Source organism: Chaetodon trifascialis, chromosome 18, assembly GCF_039877785.1.
Source record: "Chaetodon trifascialis isolate fChaTrf1 chromosome 18, fChaTrf1.hap1, whole genome shotgun sequence".
In the NCBI taxonomy this organism is placed as follows: Eukaryota; Metazoa; Chordata; class Actinopteri; order Chaetodontiformes; family Chaetodontidae; genus Chaetodon; species Chaetodon trifascialis.
The window spans coordinates 5,942,977-5,968,236 of NC_092073.1; the positions used below are offsets into that span (position 1 = coordinate 5,942,977).

Here is a 25,260-nt window from a genome sequence, read left to right on the forward strand (position 1 = left end):
CAGCAGTGCAGTGCCAATCCATGTCCCTGTGGACTGAGCTACTGCCGCCATCCTACTGTACCAATACCAATATACCAATTGCCAGGTCAGCAAAATACTCTCTAGAGAGCAACTTTCCCATCTTTTGCATTTTTTGTGGCCACCATAGAGGAGGGTGAGGCCAGGGGTTGATTGCATGTCGTCAGCCTCACCACTAGATGTCACTAAATCCTAAACACTGGTCCTTTAAGGTTCAAGCTAAGACCAAAGTAAACCTGATGAGGGCTTTTTTTTTTTTTAACTTTGATAGAACCTCAAAAACATTATACAATGTGCATATTATGGGAACTTCATGTGTAAAATCCATGTAGTGATCATTTTTAGAAAGGATTAAATAAAGAAATCAATCTTTTTAAAAAAACAAAAATGATTCTAGTCAATATGATTTTTTCATGGTCAACATTTAAGCAAGACCAGCATCTCCTTAACCTTAGCCAAGGGCTTTGAACTTGGCTGAGAATAACCATTAATCGTGTTTCAGCCTCTCCAGAACAAATGAAATACTTTGACAGTGGGCAGGTATGTTCAGTATAAACCTTTCATCATCATATTGATACAGCATTAAGTGTCCTGCCAATCTACTGTATTTGCCAGAGCAAATTAATGTTGTATTATTCATTAAGAATCAGGGTTGCCTCCTTACATTTCCATTCAGCCAGTATTTCCATTTTCACATGAAGCTGTCGAAATCTAATTGGCAGAAGTCATCAGATTCATGCTCCAAGGATGGACAGATTCATTCTCCTTCTTACACATCCCTCAAAATATCAACTTTTACTAAGACAACTTTCAATTTAATATACATATTCCAATGAAATTTCTTCATCACAATCATGGTCCCCAGAGGATGAACCCTTATTTTAATTACCCCCATTGGGATACCTCCTACACTAGCAAGTACACACTTGGGAAATCTCCACAAATAGCAAAGTCATTTTTTTATTTTTCAATATTTAGTTACATTTAGTAGAGTGGAATGTGATGCAGCCTAGGAACTGCTACTGTAGCTATTGTTTTATTTTTATTTCTTTTTTTTATGCTTAACATTTAATAGCATAATGGTGCAGAATAAAATAAATGCAAAATAAAAGCTTTTAGCAAAAACTGAAAAAAATGCACTGCAAAAACAACAATACTAATAATTGGTCGGGCAGACACTCTATAATCCTTACGCTTCCAGCATGACTGTTGGCTTTATGCACACTTGAATTCTTCCCCTTTCTGAGGACTGCATGCACTGCAGCTCACTACTCTTACAGCAGTGATACTTTGAAACCTGCCAGGCTTACTTAGACAAGTCAAAATTTTCAGTTTGACAGTAACAAATAATGTTTGAAAAAAGGCACCCTGAAGCCTGAACGCTTCAGGGTGCCAGGGAGAGGCACTAACCCATTTGTTACTCCACAAGGCATTTGGGAGGGTTCCAAGTCTTTGGCCAAGTTTTCTGACATGACATGTTCCTTCCATCAGTTTAAACCATACTTGGTGTGTACTTGGAAAACCGGGACAGGGGCCATTTCGCATAAAACAACCAATACTTCATGTAAATGGATATGGAAATACAGTCTTATGAATAAAAAAATAAACATGTCTTTTCTTGGTCCTTGCAAACACACTGTTTCATTGCTTATTCCTGTCGTTGAATGCTTACTGATTTTTGTCTTTAACAGCTAAAATGATGCCCATAGTGGTTTATTGTTTATAAATCTCTCTATTTGGATCTGAAGTAGCACTTTTAAATCCATATCCACAGACCTGTTCCCAACGATGTGTCATTTCTCCAAATAGCTGGTGGGACTAAACAAACAGCTGTTCTATTTCATGTAGGCTTCACTCTCTAAGGCTGTCGCTAATGGGGTTGCCCACACAGCACTGAAGACTTTCACTCTATGCAGGCTTACTACATGGGTGCCACCTTGGTCTCACCTTGCATATAATTTGAACTTAGACCAGACAATAGGCTCTTTATTTTTTCAGCTTCACCACAGACAGCAACTTCAACAACATCTCCCTGCAGCTGCACAGACGAGTGCAATGAGTCACACATACAGTAATCTCTTAGTGTATATCATTCATTTCCCACCCGTAATGCTCTTATTTTTCATACAGTTCTGTTGAATAATGTACCCTTGGCTCTTTCATGGCACAGAATAGTGCCAAGTAATTAGAGGCATATCTCTTTCAGCCCTCTCTATTCTCACATATTTTGTGTTGGTTAAAAGCAAATATCTGTATGATGTGTTGCCTATGGATGCCAGCACCTTGTATGGACTGCGTTTACACCTACTTAAGATCCAAACACAAAGAAAGCCAGACTACCTCCAAATGTGGTCAGGCAGATCCAATCATATTCCAATCACCATGCATTTACACCTTACATTAACATACATTTTTTCTTGTCCAAACAGTAAGTGTGGATACAGATCGCGTTTCGATAAGGTTGTAAATGGGGAGCAGATGTCCTGCCTCCTCCTTATCCTGAGATTAAGGAGGCTTCCAGCTCCATTCTGACCACATATACCTCCATCATTTCTGGCGGCACCTTTCTTCCATCCCAGACACAGTAAGGAGGGACCTGTCTAACGCCCCCATCAGCCTAGATGGGCTGTTCAGGCCACTCAAAAGGCTCCTGTTTCTCCTCCAGCAGCACTGCCATCTCAGCCAGTGACTGGTGGCTCAAATTATTTAGCATTAAAACAAATCAAAATTCTCTAAAGAGCAGTTTTCCCTTGAAAAAGTTACAGTACGTAACTAAAGCTCTGAACTCTTTTTGCTGAGTAAATTCATTTTAGATAGAACATAGAATGGAGACCATAGGTCTAATTATCCAACCAGCTTAAAGCAAGTTCGCGTTTTATGCTAACTTGCTCTGCAAAAGTTGTGTAGTTTCCCATGGTGAATATTAAAAGCATTGACAAATAATTGTCAAAGTAATCCATCCAGTCATATTGTGGGTTTGCTGCATAACAAAAGCAAACATGGTGAGACAAGTAGTAACAGTAATAGTGGGTCCAAGAAAAAAGCGCACTGAAAAATTAGCAGCAAGATATATCTAACAAATCTCTCCAGCTTGATGCTTTTTGTGTTTATACTCTAAACTCCTATTCACAACTGTCCGAATATCATGTCTCATTTGTGGGCTTTGTTTCCTCAAATGTCTGCACTCTCAAGAGGCTTCACTATTGGTAAACGCTGCAAGGTCGCATGGCAGAATTCACCAAAAGGTTTGTGTGGATTTACTTCGCCCCTGCAAGCAGAAGCACGGATTGCTGCAATTTTACAGAAAGTTTGCAGTGAAAAGTTAAAGTTAGATGCAGGTGTGGCTGAGCTTTAATTCAGTGGCACGCACTTATATTTCCCCTGATCCAACACAGCAGTAACGCAACCATCTTTGCTCATGCATAATCACAACATAGACAGTACTGTGCCTTTATTATTTAATCAGTGTATTCCATACTGCCAATGTTAAATTAGAATGGTTTGATATTTAAACATTTCTCTTGAGCAATGTTTTCTTAAAAGAAACTATTTTGGCCTCAACATTACAAATGGTATACCATAAATTCTCAAATAAAAACCGGTATAAAAGTAATAGAATATACTCACCACTCTGCTTCTCTGAGTTTCTCTTTTTAATAGAAATTGTCTTTTCATTCACTTATTATTTCCAAACACTTCCGCACTAATGTTTTTATGAGTGTAGTTTGGTTATTGTCAATGAATCTCAAGACTTCCTGTAGATGCTTCAAATTAAAAGAATCTGATTGGCCTTTGAGCAGCTTTTCATGTAAAATATTAGCACAGGTATAGTTTATGTATAGTTTAATTGATGGTAACTTAACAGTGATCAAAATTAAAAACAGCAATTAGAGCTTTTAAATTGAACCCTGAATTTAGAGTCTGTACATATATATAAATATACAGAGAGAGAGAGAGAGAGGCACACTAGACATTTTAAGTTTGCAACAGCAAACAGAATCAACAGCAAATTAAAATCGGACCATATGAAGAAAAAGAAAGACTTCTTAAATAAGGTAAGATACACTTACAAAAAATGAAATTAGACATAAAGGCCTGACAGTAATATAAGCCTGCATAAATCTGCAGTTGAGGTAAAGGCCACTATTTGAGAATTTACGGTAATCCACACACAGACAAGCAATCCAAAATAAGTCCACATAATACTGGCAAACAAAATAACAAATATGATATACAGTGACAGGCTTCCCACAACCCTGTGTGTCACAGTGATGGATTAGCACAAACCCTAGTGCTCCGTTCACAATAGGTGATAGAAATATGTTTTCCCAACAGAAGAGATTACACATAGGATGCACTAGAAGCAGGCTGACAGTGAAATAATGCACTGCAAACTAATGTTGTGATTGGAGTGATCTCAACTGTGAGCTTTTCTCATTTATTCATTAACTTTACTTTACAAGTGTTTTAGGTTCTTATCTTTGACCAATCAGCCTAACTGTGAGCTACCCTTCACAAGATTACCAAAATCTTGTGAAAATGGGTTGTCCTGTTCTTTCATTGTTATGTGTCCCAATTCATTGACAAGGAATGTTCTGTGCTTTTCACATAATTTGCAGATACAATCATTTCTCTTAAGGCAGAAATAATTTCAGTGGTTGATATAAACCTCAATTCCATGAATTGCAATTCCATAATTACAAATCTTTACCCAGCCCATTTCAGTTTAACTCAACTAATGAGGTTGTTTCTGCCTGTTGTGCAGGTGTTCTCCAAAAATGTGTCATACAACAACAATCACAAATATCTCTGTTCATCAGTGATACAGTAAATCACTTCCTCAAAACACTTGGGTGTTTAAGTCAACAGCAGCCTCTTCCACACTGCCATGCCATCAGACGTTGGGTCCTTTGCTGTAATGTTCCCTGAGGTTGTACGTCTGATAACACATGGAAATATCGCAAACCCCCGGAAGCCCCGGATTACCCCGTTTACCAAGATCTCCAGGTGGTCCTGGTTTTCCAGGAATTCCCTGGTTGCCCGGGTGGCCGATTCCATCGAATCCACGAGGACCTTGAATCCCTGTGATTAGGTAAGAGGAAAGTAAGGAAATTACAGCTTTTACTGGTATTTCTGTCTCATTGATATATGGAAAGTTATAGGTTCCATTAAAGTGATCTTAGGTCTTGTGCTATGAACTAAAAATTGTTCATGCTGGATCAAAAATTGCGTCTACTCATACTGTACAGGATGAGTTAAGCAGCTGTAATAGCTTCCACAGAGAAATACAGAACTCACTGTCTGTCCTCACAACTCCCTCACTCCACCTCCCAAGCTGCCAATACATCTCCTCCTTGAAGATTAAGTACAGGGTCCAGCCACATATTGATTAAAAAATGTAAGACTGCAAACAGCCTTGATGCATTTTTGTTAAAACTGCACTCATGCACAGATCTGAAAGCTCAGACATCAGAACACTGTGGTTAGGATGCTGAAATGGCTGCAGCTGCACAAAATGTCTTAATGGCTGAAGACTTCAAAAAACAGACTAATAGGTGGGCTTTTTTACATACCTGGCAGTCCAGGTGGTCCTGGAGGTCCACTGTAACCTTCTCCTTTGCTGCCTTTGAGCCCTCTTGGTCCCATGTCACCTGGGGACATAATATGTCTGCTTTAAAAAATAGCATTAGAGCTTCAATAAATGAGCTGTCAGGTTGAGTGCTGCAGGAACCTTAAGGATATATTTCCTCCAAGACAGCTGTGTCCAGTCCTGTGCAGTGGAAGAATATGTAGGCTTTATTTCTTTATTCTAATCATCGTTGTTGACAACCTGGATCTTATGTAAACAAATTAGACTCGTGTAACATTTATATCCATTCAGTTTTTTGAAACCACAGATGGCACAAAATTCTCTGCAGGACAAATACTGACAAGACTAAGCATCCACAGCCAGGTTGTGCTTGGGCACAGTGGTGCTTTGAGCTAAATACTGTTGCTATGCCATAACAAAGCTAATATGTTGATGTTATTTAGGTCTAATGTTTAGTATGTTCACCATCTTAGTTTACCATGTTAACATGCTAATATTTGCTCATTTGTTGCAAACACAAACTACATCTGAGGCTAGTGGGATTGTCATTGCTTTTAAAGGTATTTGGTCATAAACCAAAGAATTGTACAAATAAAAGTTTGTGGTGCTAAATGAAAACTTGAAAGATCATCAAACTTAATACAATTCATCCTGTGGCGAACTTGAATACCTCAACCAAATGGTATGGCAATCCATCTAATACCAGCTGAGACATTTCAAAAAACAAAAATGTTAACCTCATGGTGGTGCTAGATGAAAAGTCAGAGGATCACAAGGCCAATCCATCGGCTGAATGTTGAGAAAATTTACTGAATAAGCTCAAACTTTGAGCTGTTAGTGGAACAGTGAGGAAAAGTCAGTATGATTCATCCTAAAATTGAATGCCAATTTATACAATTAGCTATTGAGACTTCACTGTGGATCAAATGGTGGAATGGCTGACTGGCCAATCAACATATCCATCCCTACAGCCATGCTGCTAGCATGGCTAGAAACCTCATTATGCAGTTGCCAGCAGGATGCTGTTAGCATAGTGCCCCTTCCCAGGATGCAAAGGATCCTCCTCACAGATGTAATAAGCAACCATGATAAGAAGTAATATCTCTGTAAACAACTTCTCTAAAAATTATGCTACAAACTGACCACACAGTTGCCATCCATGTCAAGACATCCTGTGTCCCTACCCTGCGTAAAGGGATACTCCAATGGTCTAGTTTGTACTTCCACAAAGTTTGGGGATTTGCAAGAGACAGATTAAATGGATAAAATCAGTTCAGCAGAGGCTATCCTGACTTTTAGGAAAGACTGTCCCAATAGAAGCTCCAACATCCTGGAAACTCCATTTCCTACAATCCAACTTGACAATGTGTTTCATTTAACCCTCCCTGCCTGGAAAAAAATCCACCTCAAACTCTGTGCACCCAGTTTGAAACACAGGCTTTCTGATAAAACGCTAGTCCAGCTTTCAGTGTGTTCCCTCAGCCTGACACCTCTAAAGTTACTGTTCTCCTGACCTAATGAGTGGAAACAGTACACAGCAATGAAGTGGTACAGTTTGGCATCTTTCACAGCTGATTAGCCACTCCTTGTGTTGAAGTGGTGATAAATCACAGGCAGCTCATTGAGATGGGTTTGCATTCAGTATTTGTTGTCTTTTGCTCTGCTGACTTTCACTGACGTTCACTTGTTTAATGATCTTGTTTTATGGGGTACAGTGAACATCAACACATCCAATTTGTTAGTCGTTGACACTGTTTTGATTTTAATCGTTGATGAAAGCAGCAATAAATTTTGTCCCAGCTCTTGTTCATGAGGGTTTGTTGTTATTTATTGTCTTGTTTTCATCAGGGTAAAGTGACTGATTGAAGGATTTTTGTCACGGTTTAAAACAGGTTTAAAAAGCAGCAAGGAATACAGATAACATAAACCTGTCCTAGGGTGTCGATTATTCCCTGAAAAAAATCCTACATTATGGGTCATATCACCTTTAAGGCCTGCAGGACCCTGCATCCCAGGGGGTCCTGGATAACCAGGAGTGCCTCTCCTGCCAGGGTAACCTGGAGTCCCCATGGTGCCTTTGGGTCCTGGTGCTCCTGGCTCGCCTGGGGGTCCTTTAATGCTCTGGCAGGGTTCACACCTTGTTGGGGGGGCCAGAGACTGGAGCAATGCTGGAAGTTGATCTGCGGGGCACAGCAGGAAGGTGCTAAGTAATCCATTAAAATATAAATATTATGTCAGATCTTCTTTCATAACAGTTTGACCAGATAATACTCTAAGCCAAACCACAAAGAAAAGCCATATTCAGAATGTGTGTGTGTGTGTGTGTGTGTGTGTGTGTGTGTGTGTGTGTGTGTGTGTGTGTGAGAGAGAGAGAGAGAGAGAGAGAGTGTGTGTGTACAGTAAAAAAAAAAAACATGTTGTGTACTATGTGTTTTTTTTTTTTCTTTATTTCTTGGTGCTTTTCTATCCTGCTAGTTATGCTGCCTTTCCCATCCGTGCTCCTCTAGCCCATGACCCCGAAATCAATCAAGATCAACCATCATGGAATGATCCAGTTACAGCTATACCCATATATTGGCCAATATGTTAGCTGATATTTGTAGCATCACTGATTGGGCAGAGAAGTGGCACTATTCTATTATAACATAATGGTGAGGTAAATGATTGGACCTGTGTATAATCACAATGATACACATTAAATGTGTATCATATTGATAATTTTTTGAAACTTCTTCAGAAAAGAAGTGCTGGGGTCCAAGTATGTGTCATCCCCAGCGGCATAGTCACAGCCATTATCAGTCACTTATCATACCTGTAGCCAAAAAAGCTTTGATAAATCCACTGTACACTACCTGCTCAGCAAAAAAACACCTGACAGATAGTTTGGTAATAGATGGAACATATTAGAACATTTAGTAACTAAGGAGCCCGATATTTCCCTCAGGAGAGGTCAGATTAATGCCAATGATGCTCTGTGTCTACTGAAAGTGTAAATAAGCAACCTAAAGTCAGTGATGTTTAGGCATGTTAGGCAAATGTAAAGCACCCTGTGGTGTGAATCAACATATGTGCTGATGAACGTTCGGTATCTGTTATTGATAAAGGAATTAACCCTCCCTGATGTTTTTGTCCATGTGGCCTCTGGGTCAACGAACAGGCCAGTAAGACTTACAGAGGATGAAAACAGAGGAATGTGGAGCACCACTGGGGGGTGAACCTAAGCCAGTTTATTTATTTATCTCCTCCTTTCACAGATCGACCTGAAACTGACCCCTTACAACAGCCAATATTCCATGAGCTTGACTTCATCAAGGACTCATGCGCTGGAAAAAAGACAAAGACACTGACTTTGCGATGCAGCACTAAATGAACATCAGCTAATACATTGTGTTTCATGAACAAAATGTAAAAAAAATTCTAAAGTTTTGTTTCAACATATCAACTTTGGATGCAGGGACAACGAACCCTACAATAAATAACAGGAAGTGTGTGATCATTTTATAAAGCATCAATCACCATGTTGTTGTGCTTGTGACTGTTTTTCATTGACATTGTGGATAATTTAGGAGACAGTTTTGTTAGTGTAGCCTCTTGCTTAAACTCAAATGACATATTTCAAAGAACATTTTAAAATGATGTCTGTTTTTCTAAACCTCAAACATGTCTAAAGGTTACTTGATGTTGTTATGATGAGTGTGATAGATTCATTATGCCCTCTCTCCAATTACTGTAGCTTATATGGTGTGTTTAGACTCTGAGCAGATAATGATAAAAACATGAACATGTTTAAGTAGAAAATGGATCACTCTTTAGAGAAGAAATCAGAGCAAAGAAAAAAAATTAGAACAAGATAGAGGGAGGAGTGGTGAAGTTCTGCACCTCTGACACCAGACATCTGACAGCGGACACTGCCCTGACTAAAGGGACAAAATACTAAAGGAAGCAGAAACAAAAGCTTTTCCTCAGTATGCCTTCATCTGCTGCTCACTTCAGTCTATTGACTTCAAAGCTCTTCAGCTTTGTGACTAACCAGTTCATCCGGAGACCAGCTCGCTTCCACTGCACGGAGATCAGCTGAATCACGAGCCGCACCGAGGTTGCCGTAGACATCCAGCTAAATTGAAAGTAAAAAACCTTCTTCAAGGACTCTGCTTCGGTCTGGTCAATGCCTTCACTTCTAACTTGATCAAAGTTAGAAAAGTCAGAACTGTGACCAACTCTGTCAAAGCCGCCACCACAACTCCTGCACAACTCAGTGGGGGTGTCCTGAAAAAGTTATCACCCCTCTGCCTGTTGAGAGCCAGCCAACTCAAATGAAGTTGCCTCATGGGATCCAAGATGTTGGACAATGTTCGTGAGCTACAGGAAGCTCCAGACAAGAGAAAGAGACACAACAGCTGGCCAAGATGCTAGGAGGGGCCAGACAGCCGAGAATCTCCGAGAGCAGCCCACATGAAAGTTGCTTCTCTCCTCTCGTACCACCAGACCATCTCTTCCCCTGGCCATCAAGCAACGGATGAAACAAGACTTGTCCTGTGCGTTGATGCTATGGATGAATAGGAATACTTAAGAAAAAGGATTTCCTTTAACTACATTTTTGATATCTATTTACTCTAGATCAGTTCTTTTGGGGTCCAGCTTTTGAACAGTGCCCTAAGCCTTATTTTATGTTTAGTCTTAAAGATTTCATCCACTTGTTCTTTTGTGTTTCTGCTGATTAGTGCATCTGATTAAGATATCATGCTTGATCTGATCTGATGATCTTCATTCACAAATTCGCTGTGTTGCGTTAAACTCCAGTGATTAAATAATTCATTCTTTTTTCTTCTTTTTTTTTGTCAAGGTTTTCTGGTTTAAGTTTAGTTATTTCCTGTTTTATGTTGAAAGTTTCTCCTAGCGTATCATGTTTTAGTTTCACCTGTGCCTCATTAGCCTTCCATCTCTTGTGTGTTAAGTCAGTGTGCTTTCCCTCTTTCAGTTCAGGTCATCTGTGTTTGCTCCCTTGTTCTGAATTAGTTTCTTGCCTGTGCTATACCAATTTTTATTAGTTTGGTCATCTGTATTTCCTCTTAGTTTTTTGGATTTTGTCCCTGCCTGCTCCTGCAGTTGTTATATGCCTGATTTGATTGTCTGGATTCACCTTTGGGTATTAAAGCTTCAACCAGCCTGCCTTCGTGTTTGAACTACCAAAACAGCTGTATTGTTTGTGTTTATTTGTAGTAATATTTAGCTTATTAATGGTCACATACAGTCATTTGTTCATTTATTTGTATGTGATGTAGTTGTTAGTTGTCAGTTATTAGTCACGTTCACTGTACATAAGTCAACACCACAGCAACCTTCAGACTGAGACTAAATGAATCAATTGGATATGGAAATTTCCCTTTCAAATGATACTGCTCTGTGGTAGATTTAATTAAATTCATTTTAATGTAAATACTATTTCTGATAGCTGGAAGTGAGTGTGAATCTGCTACTTAATTTCAACAAGTTAAGTTAATCATTCAATGTCCCTCAAGGTAAAATATTCCAAAATGAAAAAAACAAAAAGCAAAAACATAGATTTGCTTGATTTGCTTTGGGATAAATACTGTGGCATTTATCAGTTAATGACTGACTGATTAACATTCTTGAATAACTGAAACTGTCCATATATGGTGACTTATTTACCATTGTGCCACTCTCACAGAAACAGTAATCTCTTAAATGGTTCACCAGATGTTCTAGTTTAACCCTCGTTTGTTATAATCAATGTAAAATGGTCAAAGGAATTATGTGAATTGTGCACTTCAGCAGACATTTGGTGTGTGTTGGGACAGAGTTTCAGACTCTGGCTCTCTTACTCAGCAAAGATTTCAGCAAAGTGACATAAAAAACAAACAGATACTCACTACGCAGAACATCAGTGCAGAGCTTTAGAAGATGCTCATCTGAGGGAGACTTGCCCTGAAACACACAATTGCACTTTGATTCAGCTGAATCAACTCTGGGACTGGGAAAACAGGCTCAACTTGTGATTGAGTATGCCTGCAGATTTACAGGATCTTCTCAATGCTCAATCCTCTGTCTTCACACAGGCCACACACACTGACAGCTTCACCCCCATTAGTCCCAAACATAACTCCCCGAACCAAGGCAGGAAATCACTGACTGTTTCTTTTTTTCTTTTAATCCACTCATAGGAGATGGTCAGGAAGAGGTTCACTCACAGGTTTCCCAGGATACCCTGGTTGGCCTGGTCGGCCTGGCAACCCGTCCTGGCCGCGAAATCCCCTGGGACCAACATGACCCGTATGTCCCATGGCCCCTTTCTTTCCTTCTGTCCCCCTGGGGCCAACATCACCTGCCACTCCTTTCTGAAAAAGCAGGAAGAAGGACAGAAAATCTCAAGTTACAAAAGATAAAAAGGTGAAATCAAGGCTTATTTTGCAATAACTGCCAAAATTATGTTACCTGATCCAATAAGGATCAATTTGCTAAACCCTGCCCCAGAGCATTGACCAAATATTGCATAACTACCATAACTAGGCATGCCAGGTCTGTTAAACTTTGTTGTGGTGTGATATTATGCAACACAAGAACAATGCTGTGTCCATGTTTCCGTGTCTTCAACATGGAATAAGCTGGTGAGGATGCTGACTTGTGTGAGACATGTAGCTTTAGCCTCAGTTCTGCGTTCTGTATGTAGCCAAGTGCATATTTAGGAGTCATTTTACAGAAGTCTCGCTACCAGAAACATTAAACAATAAAAGGCAGCCAACAAAAGCTGGCAGTCTCCAGCTCGAAATGAGAGGCTGCTTTTTTCTGCTTCTGTCTGAAAACAAGCACCCATTGTTAGAAAAATTACTAAAAAGTGGTAAATCTATCACGATAGCTGCTGCACGCTGCACATGTGCCATGTGAGAGCAGACAGTGTTTCAACAGTATATAAGTAGGGTGAGATTAGCAAATTGTCAAATATACCAATCAAATCTATACACAGCAGTCCAAAGTTGTCACTGTTTTTTGTTAGTGATCATAAAGCATGCTAATGGCACAATGGTACAGCACTTACACTACTAAGGAAGACCATACTGCATAAATTGTGATTCTGTAGACAGTACAGTAAGTGCTTGATATTTCAGATGTGTGCGCCTTTAGAAAAGAGGGTTTTTGTGATGTATATTTTTGCCCAGGGGGCCAGATTTCCCCAGGCCTGGAGGTATTGGCTCTGTAAGTCTTCTATAGCAGCCGTGCAGGCTTGACAGGGCTTCTCACTGTGGTGCAGAATAAGACAGAATGGATTATATCTAATACCACAAAGTCTAATTCGACAAACCTCTCCTTTCCATCCCCTGGGTCCCACTTCACCCTGGCGGAAGAAAGAAAAGAGAGCAGGAGGGGTGGGGAGGAAAAGAGAAGAGGGAGAAATAGAGAGAGACAGTTAGAAACTTCTGCTTACATATCAAAGGCTGAGTTAGTATGTCAGAGGAGCTATGCTTGCTGCTCTGCATTGCTGATGCAGAACCGTTGTCTTTTCTGTCAAAACTGGTGGCTTACAAAACATTTTAGATTGGTTATTGTAATGGGGAGGTGTCAGGCTTTTTCATAAAATAAAGTACAGGGACAAATATCTAACGGTCTGGGTGTGCTCTGTTTACCATGCTTCCTCTTTTCCATCCACATGTTCTCCTTTTCTGGTAAGTGATTTCAGACATCCTAATGCTAAACACAAAAGAGATATACCAACATTTCCCCAATCTGCTTCGAGGAAACTTTGTCCAAGGAAATACATGAGTCTCATTTTTAAAGCCTATCGATGCCCAAAGCATAGGACCCCTGCTTTTTTGTGCCTGGAGCTACACTGTCATACTATTTTACATTCAAACAGAGATACAGAAAAGTCAAGAGCATTAGTAACTCTTCTGTGGTTGGCTGTCACCCTCTCGCTACACTGGATGATTTTCAGTTTTTCAGTTGTCAAACTCACATGCTGAATATTACTTTCATCCATTCTAAAGGTTGTAATCTCAGACCACCACCCTCAGCATGATGATGCAGTCAGAACCATAAATAAGCATTTCCATCCATCCATCCATTTTCTATGCTGCTTATCCCTTTCGGGGTCGCGGGGGGGCCGTAGCCTATCTTGGCTGTCAACGGGCGGGAGGCGGGGTACACCCTGGACCAGTTGCCATCCGATCGCAGGGCACATACACACATCCATTCACACTCACACCTAGGGGCAATTTAGAATCACCAGTCAACCTAATGAGCATGTTTTTGGTCTGTGGGAGGAAGCCAGAGTGCCCGGAGAGAACCCACGCATGCACGGGAAGAACATGCAAGCTTCACACAGAAAGGCCCGACCCGAGAATCGAACCTGCGACCTTCTTGCTGTGAGGCACGCACACTACCTGCTGCGCCACCATGCAGCCCAATAAGCATTTCATCCATGAAAATAGAAAAGGTATGTTCATTAGTCTGTATGAAGGTATGGCACCCTGTTCAATCTCTCTATTCTGCCACTTAGTTCCATCATGCAAAAGTACTACCATTTATATGCTGATGATACTCAATCATATATTTCAATTTCACACAATAAAAATGTCCTATAAATGATCTTGTCGACAGTTTTGTTGACATTAGACTTTGGACAAACCAGAACATTATGCAGTTAATGAATGACAGTGATCCCTGTGGTAGGCGTTAGAGATTAGAAACAAGAGATCCACCCAAAAATGATATCACAGTCTCTGAAACCCAGTGAGCAGGTTAGAAATCTAGGTGTTATCTTGGACTCAAAAAGTTCACAAGCCACATTATCAAGTATAACTTAATGGTCTAGCTCTGACCTGCTCACTGCTTACAAACCCTCCAGGACCCTCAGATGATCAGACAGTGGTCTCCTAACTGTACCCATGATCAGAAGTAAATCTGGTGAAGGTGCATCCAGTTACTATGGACACACTCTGGGGAATAAAGTGCCTGGTGATATAAGTTGTTCTACAGCTGTGCTGTCTTTTTAAAGCAAGTTTAAGACCTACCTCTTATCTCTGGCCTATGCCTAGCTAGTGCCTCTTTCTCTCATTCTAACTCTCACTACGTCTTTGCCTATGTGTAGGTGGATTTGGTTTTGTCGGTTCTTTGACAGGGGATGAATGAAATTTACTTTTTTTTTACTTTGTAAGTATTTGTATGAATTCATGCTCTAGTTTATTTTGTCCATATTTGTTGTGCATGAAGCACCCTGAGCTTACATTGTATGAAATGTGCTATACAACTAGTTGACTTGACATGTGTCTAACAGAACGCAAGCACTTCTATTTCAATGAATGTACTCTTCAGCATTGACCACATAACAGCCTGTGCACCACTCACGCTTGCTTCCTCCATTATTGTGCATGTAGTAAGTGTTTGTGCTGACAATCCTGTCCAAATGTATGTGATCTGCTAAATCAATGAATCATAATTCATTCTATGTCGTATTCAATGTATATTATTACAATGAACTGTCAACCATGATGATAAATCCTAGAGGTGCTCACAATCACAAAAAGTTAGAAATTTAAAATCTTCAGTTCCACTGAAACTGAGCAAGCTTGATCTGTTGACGTGGACTGTGTGATTCAGTCAAACACTGACAAAGTACAAGTGGACCTTTAGTGGAGATTGTTCTGTCAATAAACAAAACATTGGGTTTCTGAAATTTTAACTTTCAGTTGCAGCTAACAGATTTATTACAAAGACATTGTTTGATCTTAGCATTGCAAACAGTGTAGGTTATGGGTATTTGCGAAATGAGTTCTGTGCTGTGCAATGCACAATGCACAGGGTCTGGCTTTTGCCAGACAGCTTTTGGCAGTAATCTGAGGGCCAAGTGGTGATGAGGAAGGAAACCAGGAGAACAGAAGACATCCTCTGCTGCACTGCAGTTCAGAGTCATATTTATTTTACCCAGTAGGAATTAGGAAGTCTGTCTGAAGACAAAAATATGTCATATAAATTTCAGCAGTGACACACCTGTGATTCACTGCTGATGCATTTGGTCTTGAGAGCGTGTAACATAGAGGCTGGGCTTCTCTCAGCACTGTGGAATTACAGTGTGACCATTAAGCTGTATACAATCGTTTTATCTGTCTCAAGTGTCACAGACAAGACTGCACAACTCTCTCTCCACATGATGCAAAACAGCTACTGCTGCGCACACACAGACACACACACACACACACACACACACACACACACACACACACACACACACACACACACACACACACACACCTCTGACTGGAATCATTACCTAAACCCTATCTAGGGATGTGGGGATCGATGCCTCAGTAATCGATACTCAACAATCAATTTTTAAATGTTTCTCATTTGGTTTTGTTCCTGCTATGAAGTATCAATTACCAAACTTGGCTTGAATGCTGGAAATTGCAGATCACACAGCAATTCATATCATTATGCTTGTTCATTAGCAAATATTGATAAGGATGATAATCTCAACATGGATAAACATGTTAAATCAATAATGCAAATCAGCTTCTCTCACCTTGTGAAACCTTATTGCACAATGGTGCCAAGTTCAAATCACTCCCCAATGCCAACAATTTACAACAAGAAAACAGTTGACCTTCACCTTGCAGTTGACACAAGCTGCAAGAGCTTGAAGAACAGTGAATATTTAATGATGACCCTTGCCTCATTCTGTGGACTACTGGAGTGTTTTATAATTACATCTAACATGTTACTGATTTATTCAATGCAGCTGGGTGCAGATTCTGTTTATAGCACTGGTCTTTTCATGTCTCATATTAATAATAATTACAAATAACTTTTCATTCTCCTCTTTCCCACTCCTTCCACTCACCTAACCCAGCTCACTCGTGTCATTTGACAACCATTAAAGGAATATTTCAACATTTTGGGTTTCTTAATCGCATCATTGTTGGAAGTTTAATGAGGAGATCAATACTACTGTCGTGTCTGTACGATAAATACAAAGCCACATCCAGCAGACAGCAGCCAGTTCACTTAACAAAGTACAAATAGGGGGAAACAGCTAGCCCAGCTAGAGAACATGCTAGACAGCCAGGAACATCCTACTTGTAGTAAATGAGGAATTCCATTTAACTGCTTCAGTTTCATGGTTCTGTCATTGTTCACTCACTGGCAAAACTTGCTGCTATCATTAATATTATAAGTAACATCTTTGCTTTTCTGCTGTGACAAGTCTAAGTGGCAGTCTGCAGTGATAGTACCTGTCATGGTAGCAATAGCTCTGGGAGCTTGCTAACCTACTAATTCTGTGAATGCAACCATCATGAACCATATATATTGTATACAGCAGTCAAATAAAAGCTGAGCCTCAAATAATGGCTGCAGGCAAAGAACAAGGGTGGATAAATTCCTGGCACCTGTTACATAATGTGCACGCCAACTGCATAATATACAGCACATGTCCATTGCTTTAATCAAATAAATCATGCTATTTTCACCACTGTGTTGTTCTAAATTACTCAACATGAGGATTATTGTACGATTTCAGTCAGTGTATCAATATCTCAGCCAAGCGAGTAGGAAAGAAGTGCCGTACATTCAGGCTCCACATGCATTTCCCTTTTATTTAGATGACTTCTATCTAAATATCCAATAATTAGAGGTACATTACAGTGAACCTTTTAAGTCATAATCTATATTCAATCCATGAGGTGACAGGGTTCTCAGACAGCAAATCCAATAGCGTTCCCTCCTGGACAGTAAAGGATCTAAATGACCTCCTCTTGGAGAAGTGATACCTTCTCAGTTCCAATACGTCTTAGAGAAGAAATAGGATGATTAAATTGTAATGTCTCAGCCAAACATTATTTTGTAACAACATACAGGTGCCAGACGGAAGTAGCTACATTTGAAGTACTGTATGAAAACCATACGTGTCACTGGACACATTAGAAAATGCTGCACAATAAAAGCCTTGTAAAGAAATGATGGAATTCTGTCCAATGAAATGCTTTAGGGCTTTTAATTTGAAATCAATATAGGCAATGTGAGTTTGTATTAACACCGTGATACAGGAACAAAGGGAATTAGAAATAAATACCTGATATCATTTATGACTTGTCCAGCTGGACGTTCTTTTGCTATCCTCAGTTCAGTCTTGGCCCTGGAATGACTTTACCTGTGTTTACTGATGTGGAGAAGCTGCTTAATGAGGGAAATGTATACAAATTTGTTTCTGATGCACTCCGTATTGCTGATTGTGGACGTACCTTGGATCCTGAGCTTTACTTACTGGGAAAATTCAGCAATGTCAGCGGATCTTGATTTAATTCCAAAATTAATTAAACCAAATTAAATTTGTGGAAATTACTTCATGTGTTGCCAAACATTGAATGGCAATGTCACTGATAGATGGTCTTTGGAAATGAAAAGTTGTGTTGCTCTTGTAAAGATCGTATAAAGTCTTGGAAAAATACAATACTACGTACTCTGAAAAACTTTATCTCGAGTATATGGATACATCACCATAGGGATGTGATCATTTCTGGTTACCCAGACAGCCTTTCTAACCAATATTACACTGTGTTACTGCAGTACTTCTTTGTTTTTCATTCTGTGCACTGATTTTGCTTTTCATCTTTTTTTCTGTGGGGGATTGGACTGGTGTTTTGTGTTCTATATGTTCTGTATAATTGTGGAAAATATTATATATATATATAAGAACAAAAGAAAGGTCTGTCTCTGGCATAAGCCTGTATCAAATAAAGACCTGATACTGTCTGAAGTTAGGGTAATTAAAGCCCTGAGTGCTATTGTGCGGAAATGCTCATTTTGGTAGATAGTAACAGTGATAGCTCTATTATTAATGTGTTAAGATGAATTACTATGTGTCCAACGTGATTAGTTTATGAGCGTATTATTTTTCTTTCTACATTCTAAGATGGCTGCCATGATATAAGTTTGTTTATAATCTTAGAAATAAATAAAGACTTGAAAACTTGACTTGACTTGAGAATTGTTGGTTTCTTTGTAGATAAAAGAGCTTGGTCTGTACCAGCTCTATATGGAAAGTGTCCTGAGACAACTTCTGTTGTCTCAGGACACTCTCCTTCTGTTGTTGTGTTGTGATGTTGTTGAATTGAATTGAAAAGTTGCAAACAGACACTTTAAAGTAGATAATTTAAGACTACACATACACCAACACAGAGCGACATAGCCAATTGATGAATAGAATTTGTAGCATCTTAAAAATTACTATAGTAACTTTATGTTATCTTGAAAGGTTTACTTATGGTGATAGATCAAATTCAACACATTCATAACTAATAAATATTGTGAAATGACATTGCACCTGTGAAATGCTACTCCCTGTTGCTTGGTTTTGATATTTCTTTCATCAGAAAATCAAAAGCAAAGTCTGGCATTTTTTTTACTATTTCAACAGGCCAGAACTGAGGTGCAAGATGCTGGTGGCAAAAAATAATCTACTGTATGTATCTATGATCATTCACTATCAGTTAGCAAGCTTGTTAGCTCAGTCGGGGGACAATAAATTTACACCAATTATTCAAGAGATGTGTTCGTACCTGTGTGTCTTATAACTGTTTTACAACCATTCCTATATTGTGAAGCAGTTTATATTCCAGCAAAGGGGATCCGCTGATTGTGATAATTGCTTTGAAATTAAATGATTTTGCTCAGAATTCTTCCAGTTTAAATGATGGTGTGACCACACTCTTAGACCTGCTGCCTGCCTTCCCACCTTACTAATGTTTGCAAACTTATTTGCCTGGTCAGAATGCCTTAAAGTTGCCAAATGAAAGTCTGCAAACTGACAATTAATGTTTACTTAAACACTTGCAATTAAGCCTACTCTGCCTGAGTGTCAGCATTGAGTCCCCTCCACAGTTGCCACGAATCTGAACCATGACACGATGATCCTTAAATGGCTGTTCTGAGGTTGAGCCTAAACACCAAAGTGGGCCATGGCTGAGCCATGAGGGCCCTGAGACTCTGGAACAACTCTTAAACAGATTATCTTGGCTAAGTCAGTTACCTTATTCTGTGTCCCTGCTGAAAGTTTACTTTTCCCACCAACAACATTTATCACCGACAACATTTATTTGTTTTTATGATTTTATATTACTGTCTGGAGCTTCCATGCTGTTTTATTCTCTCATTTTTATTTTTTCTCTTCTCATTTAGTCTGCTTTGCCTTTTATTTTATCCTGCTCTGCTCTGCTGTTGGCATGTACTGTTTTTTGTTTAGTCTTTTATTGCATTTTTATAGGCTGTCTGATTTTAATCTCATAAAGCACCTTGTAAAGTCACTTACAGAAAGGTGTTATACCAGTAGAGTTTATTATTATCATATTTATTTGTGATAAAGTTTTTATGGTGACCTGTAACAGGGGGTTTATGATATTAACTACAAACAGACTTCACACAAATTAAAAGTCTACTTCTAACCCCAAATTAGCTGCTTGTAAGTGAGGACTGGCCAAGGTATTCTTCCTCATCATCAGTCCCTTATGGGGACATTATGTTCCCATACCAGCACACACACACCAACACTCATATTTAAAACCCAGTCTGCTCGCTGAACCTGTAGAAAGATGAGCTTCACTGCCACCGAGTGGAAGCAGAATGACTCTACACTCACAGTGACGCCAGGAGTCCCTGGAGCTCCAGCTCTGCCTGGCTCCCCCTGCAAAGAGATACATCATGATTAACTGAAGGTTTGTGTGAGTTTGTTTACATACGTGGTGGTATGGCTTCATGTTGTGTGTCTGTGTGTGCAAGGGTGAGATTGAATGGGTACAACAACGGTGCATGTTGATTTAGGTGTGTGTATGTGTCACTGTGTGCTGGTCCATGTCTTCATTTTGTGTGTGTGTGTGTGTGTGTGTGTGTGTGTGTGTGTGTGTGTGTGAGGGAGTGAGTAGAGAAAAGGTCATGATTACCACTAGCAGCCAATAAGAGAAACCCAGGGAGTGAGGGAATCGGAATTGGCTCATGGTGACCTTTAACAAACCTGACTTTTTATCTTGTGTGTAGCTTTCCAACGGCATCTGCAGCACTGTAACATACTGCTCTCCTTTCTGGGCTCCTCTGGGCTCTCACAGAGGAGCATTAGTGCATGTAAAGGGAAGCAACTGCATCAGAGCATTCATCACATGGTTTGATTGCTCAATTTGTGACTGATGTTGTGTTTACAGTGGTTAAAGTACAACACAGTGGCATCTTGCTGCTGCAATGTTGAGGTACTCATGTGGGATAGACCACAGCCAACCAGGGCTGTGAAAAACCAGGTATAACTGATGGATGCATAGTTAACAAAAAAAAAAAAAAAAAAAACATGACTAAAACTACACATACTGCACAATTTACATGTATAGATGTGACTGTTCAGAGTGAATGAAATGATTACCTTAGTTTGGACTGGCTTCTTACATTAACAGCCAACTTAAACATCCCACACTTCCTAATCACCACTAAGAGGCTGATGTAAAGCAGTGCAACATAACACCATAAAATATTCTAGCCAAAGACAAAGCAATATATGCTGCACTGGTTTGCACTGCTCAACCTTTAGGAATGTGTCATCTGGCAGTTATCTGGGGCTGGCAAGTAGCTCCTGTTAATGACACCAAGGACATATTCTCTATATTGTATTATATTGTATTTCTGGAAATTGTAATATGGTGAGGAGGAGTTCACATTCTACAATTACAAATTACAGATGATGTATTTAAGGCTGCATCTGATATGCTTTACAGTCAGTATCTTAAATGTAAGTGTTACTGATACTGTGGAGAATTATTTGAAGCCATTTAGACTCTTTTTTATGGAGATTATCTTTTGATATCTCATCAGTTCTCTGGCAGGTGAAGGAATTCATGACCTAGAGACTTTCAAAATCCTGGCCACATACCTCATCTAGACCTCTGGCTAATCAGAAAGGTAGATTAGAGCAGTGTTAAAGAACTAGATGATACCCCACCACCAGCTGCATCCACTAAGATGAGGATGAAAATTGTAGCCAGACTGAACACAGTCAATCCCCAGACGCAACTCCTGCAACAATACTGCTCTACTCATTATCCCTAAGACCAGAACCACCACCACCATCATGGAAACCAATGAACTCCACTGTGGGGATACTTGGGAATAAGATGGCTCTAGAGACTTCCAAACAAAGACTCACAGCTCCTAAGCTGAAGAGATACTCTAGAGAAGCAGTGGCCATGAGAATAAAAGGCTTGTTCTCCAAAGACCCATCCAGGATGTAGTCCCAGTGACAATGGAATAACAGCACAAGAACAGACCCACCCAGAGCTGAAACTGAGTAATACTGGAAGGACATATGGAGGAAAGAAGCATCACACAACAACGGTGCCAAGTGGCTGGTGGACATAAGAGCAAATGCCAACAACACTCCATGATCGCTTGGCCACCCAAGACTCTAAGACTAGGCAGACCAACTTGAACAACACCTACATAAGTGTGGTCAAATGGTGGCAAAGAGAGGGGAGATGATCAAGACAGAAGGGGTGAATTTAACAGAAGGCAGGACTGCAGACATATAGGACAGCTACATGTACCTTGGTATCCTACAAGCCAATAGGGGCCATAATGAGGATGCAAGGAGGTCAGCCATAACCAAATGAGACTCTATGACCAATGAAAAGAGGTTGGGCAAGGATTAGTGAGTGTCAGCATCACAATCCAGAATGAAACAAGGAGTATCAATGCACACATCAGGATGACGGCCTGGATCAACTGCTAAGAGAGTGCCTTGGGTAGCAGACGACAGAGGAAAATGAGAGGACGAGAAAATAATGAGTTAGACCATGCTCACTAGTCCAGTAAATAGGACAAACCTTAGACATGTCGTAGCAACAGGAGATACTTATAGTCCACTCAGTTCATAAAACCCTTCGGCTCAGCTATGAGTCAGAAAGCTAACGTTATGCTACAGTAGCAAGATTCAAAGTAAATAATACTATGTAAGTTGACAAACAGTAAATATAATTTGACAGTATGTTTAACAAGAAGACTAGATGTCTATCCAACCATGTCATTGTCCCCAAATCAATGTCAAGATTTTCACGAACAACTGATAGGCCATGTGTATTGTCAGCCACATCCTGAAGGAACGAGTTGTATACTGGTTGGGACTGAGATGATCGTTTACGTGATGCAAAGTATCAATAAGTTCAGAGGGACAGTGTACTTCCTGCAGCTTGTGTGTTACAGTCGCCATCCTGTGGTGTTCAGAGAATGAGGCAATGTAGTGTTGTAAATAAGATATTCTTTATTTTTTTCATGTAATTTATTTCTGATGTCAAGGTGTTCCAGAACAGCTTCATTACTCATTGGCATTGATTCTCCAAGTCTCTGAACTCTAAAATCTCCCATAGGTCTTCATTTTGGATGAGATTTGTTGACTGTAAAGGCCAGGGCATTTGATTTACATTAACAGACTCATCAAATCATTAAATGGCCCCTGGTGTGCTGTATGAATGCATCTGCCCATGTGATGTTTATCTATTCTCTGTACCCACATACACACACACACGCATACACATGCAACCCACACATATATATTATGCAGTTTAGAAGTGAGGGGACTGAAATTGAGAGAAATTGTTAGCTTGGACCACTTCAGCTTCAGTTTCAGTACTGTGTGAAAGCAAGCTGTTGTCAGCACACATTCAAGTGCACAAGGACATGAGAAATGAAGCACACATTACTGCTGACAGTTCAAGGTCCAATGTAGAAGCTACAAGGTGCAAGGTTCATATATTTATCATTCTACAACACTAGAATGTATAATGACATGCAAGTTGGAGTCCCTTTATGTTACTCACAAAACAAAAAATATATAAATGGATGAATAAATAATAAGTCATAAAAATAAAGTATTATTTATGGCGTAGTGCGGAGGAAGAATTGAGGAGTCTCCTAGCCTGAGGGAAGGAGCTGCTCTGTAGTCTTGTGGTGCAGCAGTGGATATTGTCTTTCAGTGTGCTCTGGGCTCTGCGCAGGCGCATCACCCTACTGACATCAGCAATAGATGGTACTGACGGTGTCTGCAGCCATTTTGACCACCAAATCAGCATAAACCATGCTAATTTGTGATGTTTCCAGTCAGGATGCTTTCTACTGCTCCTCTATAAAAAGAACGTGGCATGGGAATTTTGTGTTTCTTTCAGAAATGCAGTCATTCATGAGTTTTCTTTACCAGGGTGAAGATGTGTGATGTTCATGACAGGTTCTCAGTGATGTTGATTCCCAGGAATCTAAAGCTGCTTCACCTCATCTCTACTGATGTATACAGCGGTGTGTGTCTTTGCCTCTTTTTTTCTAAAATCATCAATCGGCTCCTTGGTTTCGTTAACGTTGGGCTGTAGGTTGTTAGTTATGTGCTATGCAAGCAATGAGTCAGCAAAAGATGGAGGAAGAGGGTAGAAGAAAACGAGTAACTGGTGCAGTTAACACGTTTGTTAGACCTCACATTTTGGTGAGAAACACTGAATGTAAACATTATATTTATTTTTATTTTACAATAAAATGAGCCATTGTAGTGTGGTGCGATGTTACTGGTTGATCTGTGTTTTTATTATATAGTGTGGGATTAGCATTGTAAAAACACTGATACGATCATTAGCACCTAAATTAATGGTTTATTCATTCTTAATCAAGTTTTAGATTTTAATATGGGAACTGTGCGACTGAACTATTAACTCATACATATATTCTCATGAAGATCTGCACATGACTTTCTGGTGGACGTGTGAAGAAACAATACCTGCTGTCCTTTAGATCCTGTCTCTCCTTTCTCCCCCTAAAAATACAACACTGAACATCAGAACAATTTACAGTAGATTCAGGTTTTTTCTTTAGACACTGACAGTGTAGGACATCTAAATAACAAAATGCTGTTTGAGGAATTCTAAAAGTTGACAGCATACTGCACAGAAAACAAAACACAGCATGTTAACCAGACTGATCCACATTAGGATTGCTTGTACTGCAGGTGCTATGTGTCTGGGCATACTGCTTTTGAAGTGTGAAGGACAACCCTCAGCAGCACGTTAATCATGTCATCTAACCAAAATATGAATAATACATTAACAAGCATGTATTGTGTTAAACTGTGAACATTTCTGGAGTACAGCATGTAAATGTACAAACTGACAGCCAAAGCTATGAATCATTCATAAAGTGTCACCTTTGTTGCCAATTGTTAGACTTCATTAAATCCAAGCAAAATCACGCAGGTCATTTATTTTATTTTGTTCATGTTTGTTAGTATTTGAGTTGACCCTCACCATGTAACCTTTGAACCCCGGTTGCCCCATGGCACACGGCAGCCCTGGAAAACCTGGCTCCCCTCTTGACCCCTGGAAAGGTAATAGATTGGTGAGTGGAAATCAATGGGTGGTGTTTAAGGGAAGAAAAGTCTCATATGATGTGGTGCTCCTCAAAGTAGCCCCATTTATTTCACACGAGATGGAAAACAGTTGTAACTATCAAGTCTGTTTGAAATTCAACAAGGGACAATCTTCATCCAACAGATGAAAGGAAAGAACAAAAATAAAATATTAAAAAAGTTGTCAAAATATCAAACTTGAGCTGTTTCCAGGTATATGTGTTTGTGTATG

At 39.7% G+C, this 25,260-nt stretch overlaps 1 protein-coding gene across 1 annotated transcript in view; it reads right to left on the minus strand.

Moving 5' to 3' along the window:
- Positions 1–4,780: 4,780 nt before the first annotated feature.
- LOC139346818 (collagen alpha-1(XXI) chain) overlaps positions 4,781–25,260 on the minus strand; it is a 64,180-nt gene continuing 43,700 nt past the window's right edge. Inside the window, exons 24-32 of the mRNA XM_070986126.1 lie at positions 24,928–24,999; positions 24,405–24,440; positions 20,253–20,297; positions 12,927–12,959; positions 11,818–11,964; positions 11,500–11,554; positions 7,594–7,788; positions 5,592–5,669; positions 4,781–5,100 (exon numbers count right to left, since the gene is read on the minus strand). Coding sequence (XP_070842227.1) covers positions 4,913–5,100; positions 5,592–5,669; positions 7,594–7,788; positions 11,500–11,554; positions 11,818–11,964; positions 12,927–12,959; positions 20,253–20,297; positions 24,405–24,440; positions 24,928–24,999 — 849 coding nt within the window. The 3' untranslated portion in view covers positions 4,781–4,912. The remainder of the gene's footprint in view (positions 5,101–5,591; positions 5,670–7,593; positions 7,789–11,499; positions 11,555–11,817; positions 11,965–12,926; positions 12,960–20,252; positions 20,298–24,404; positions 24,441–24,927; positions 25,000–25,260) is intronic.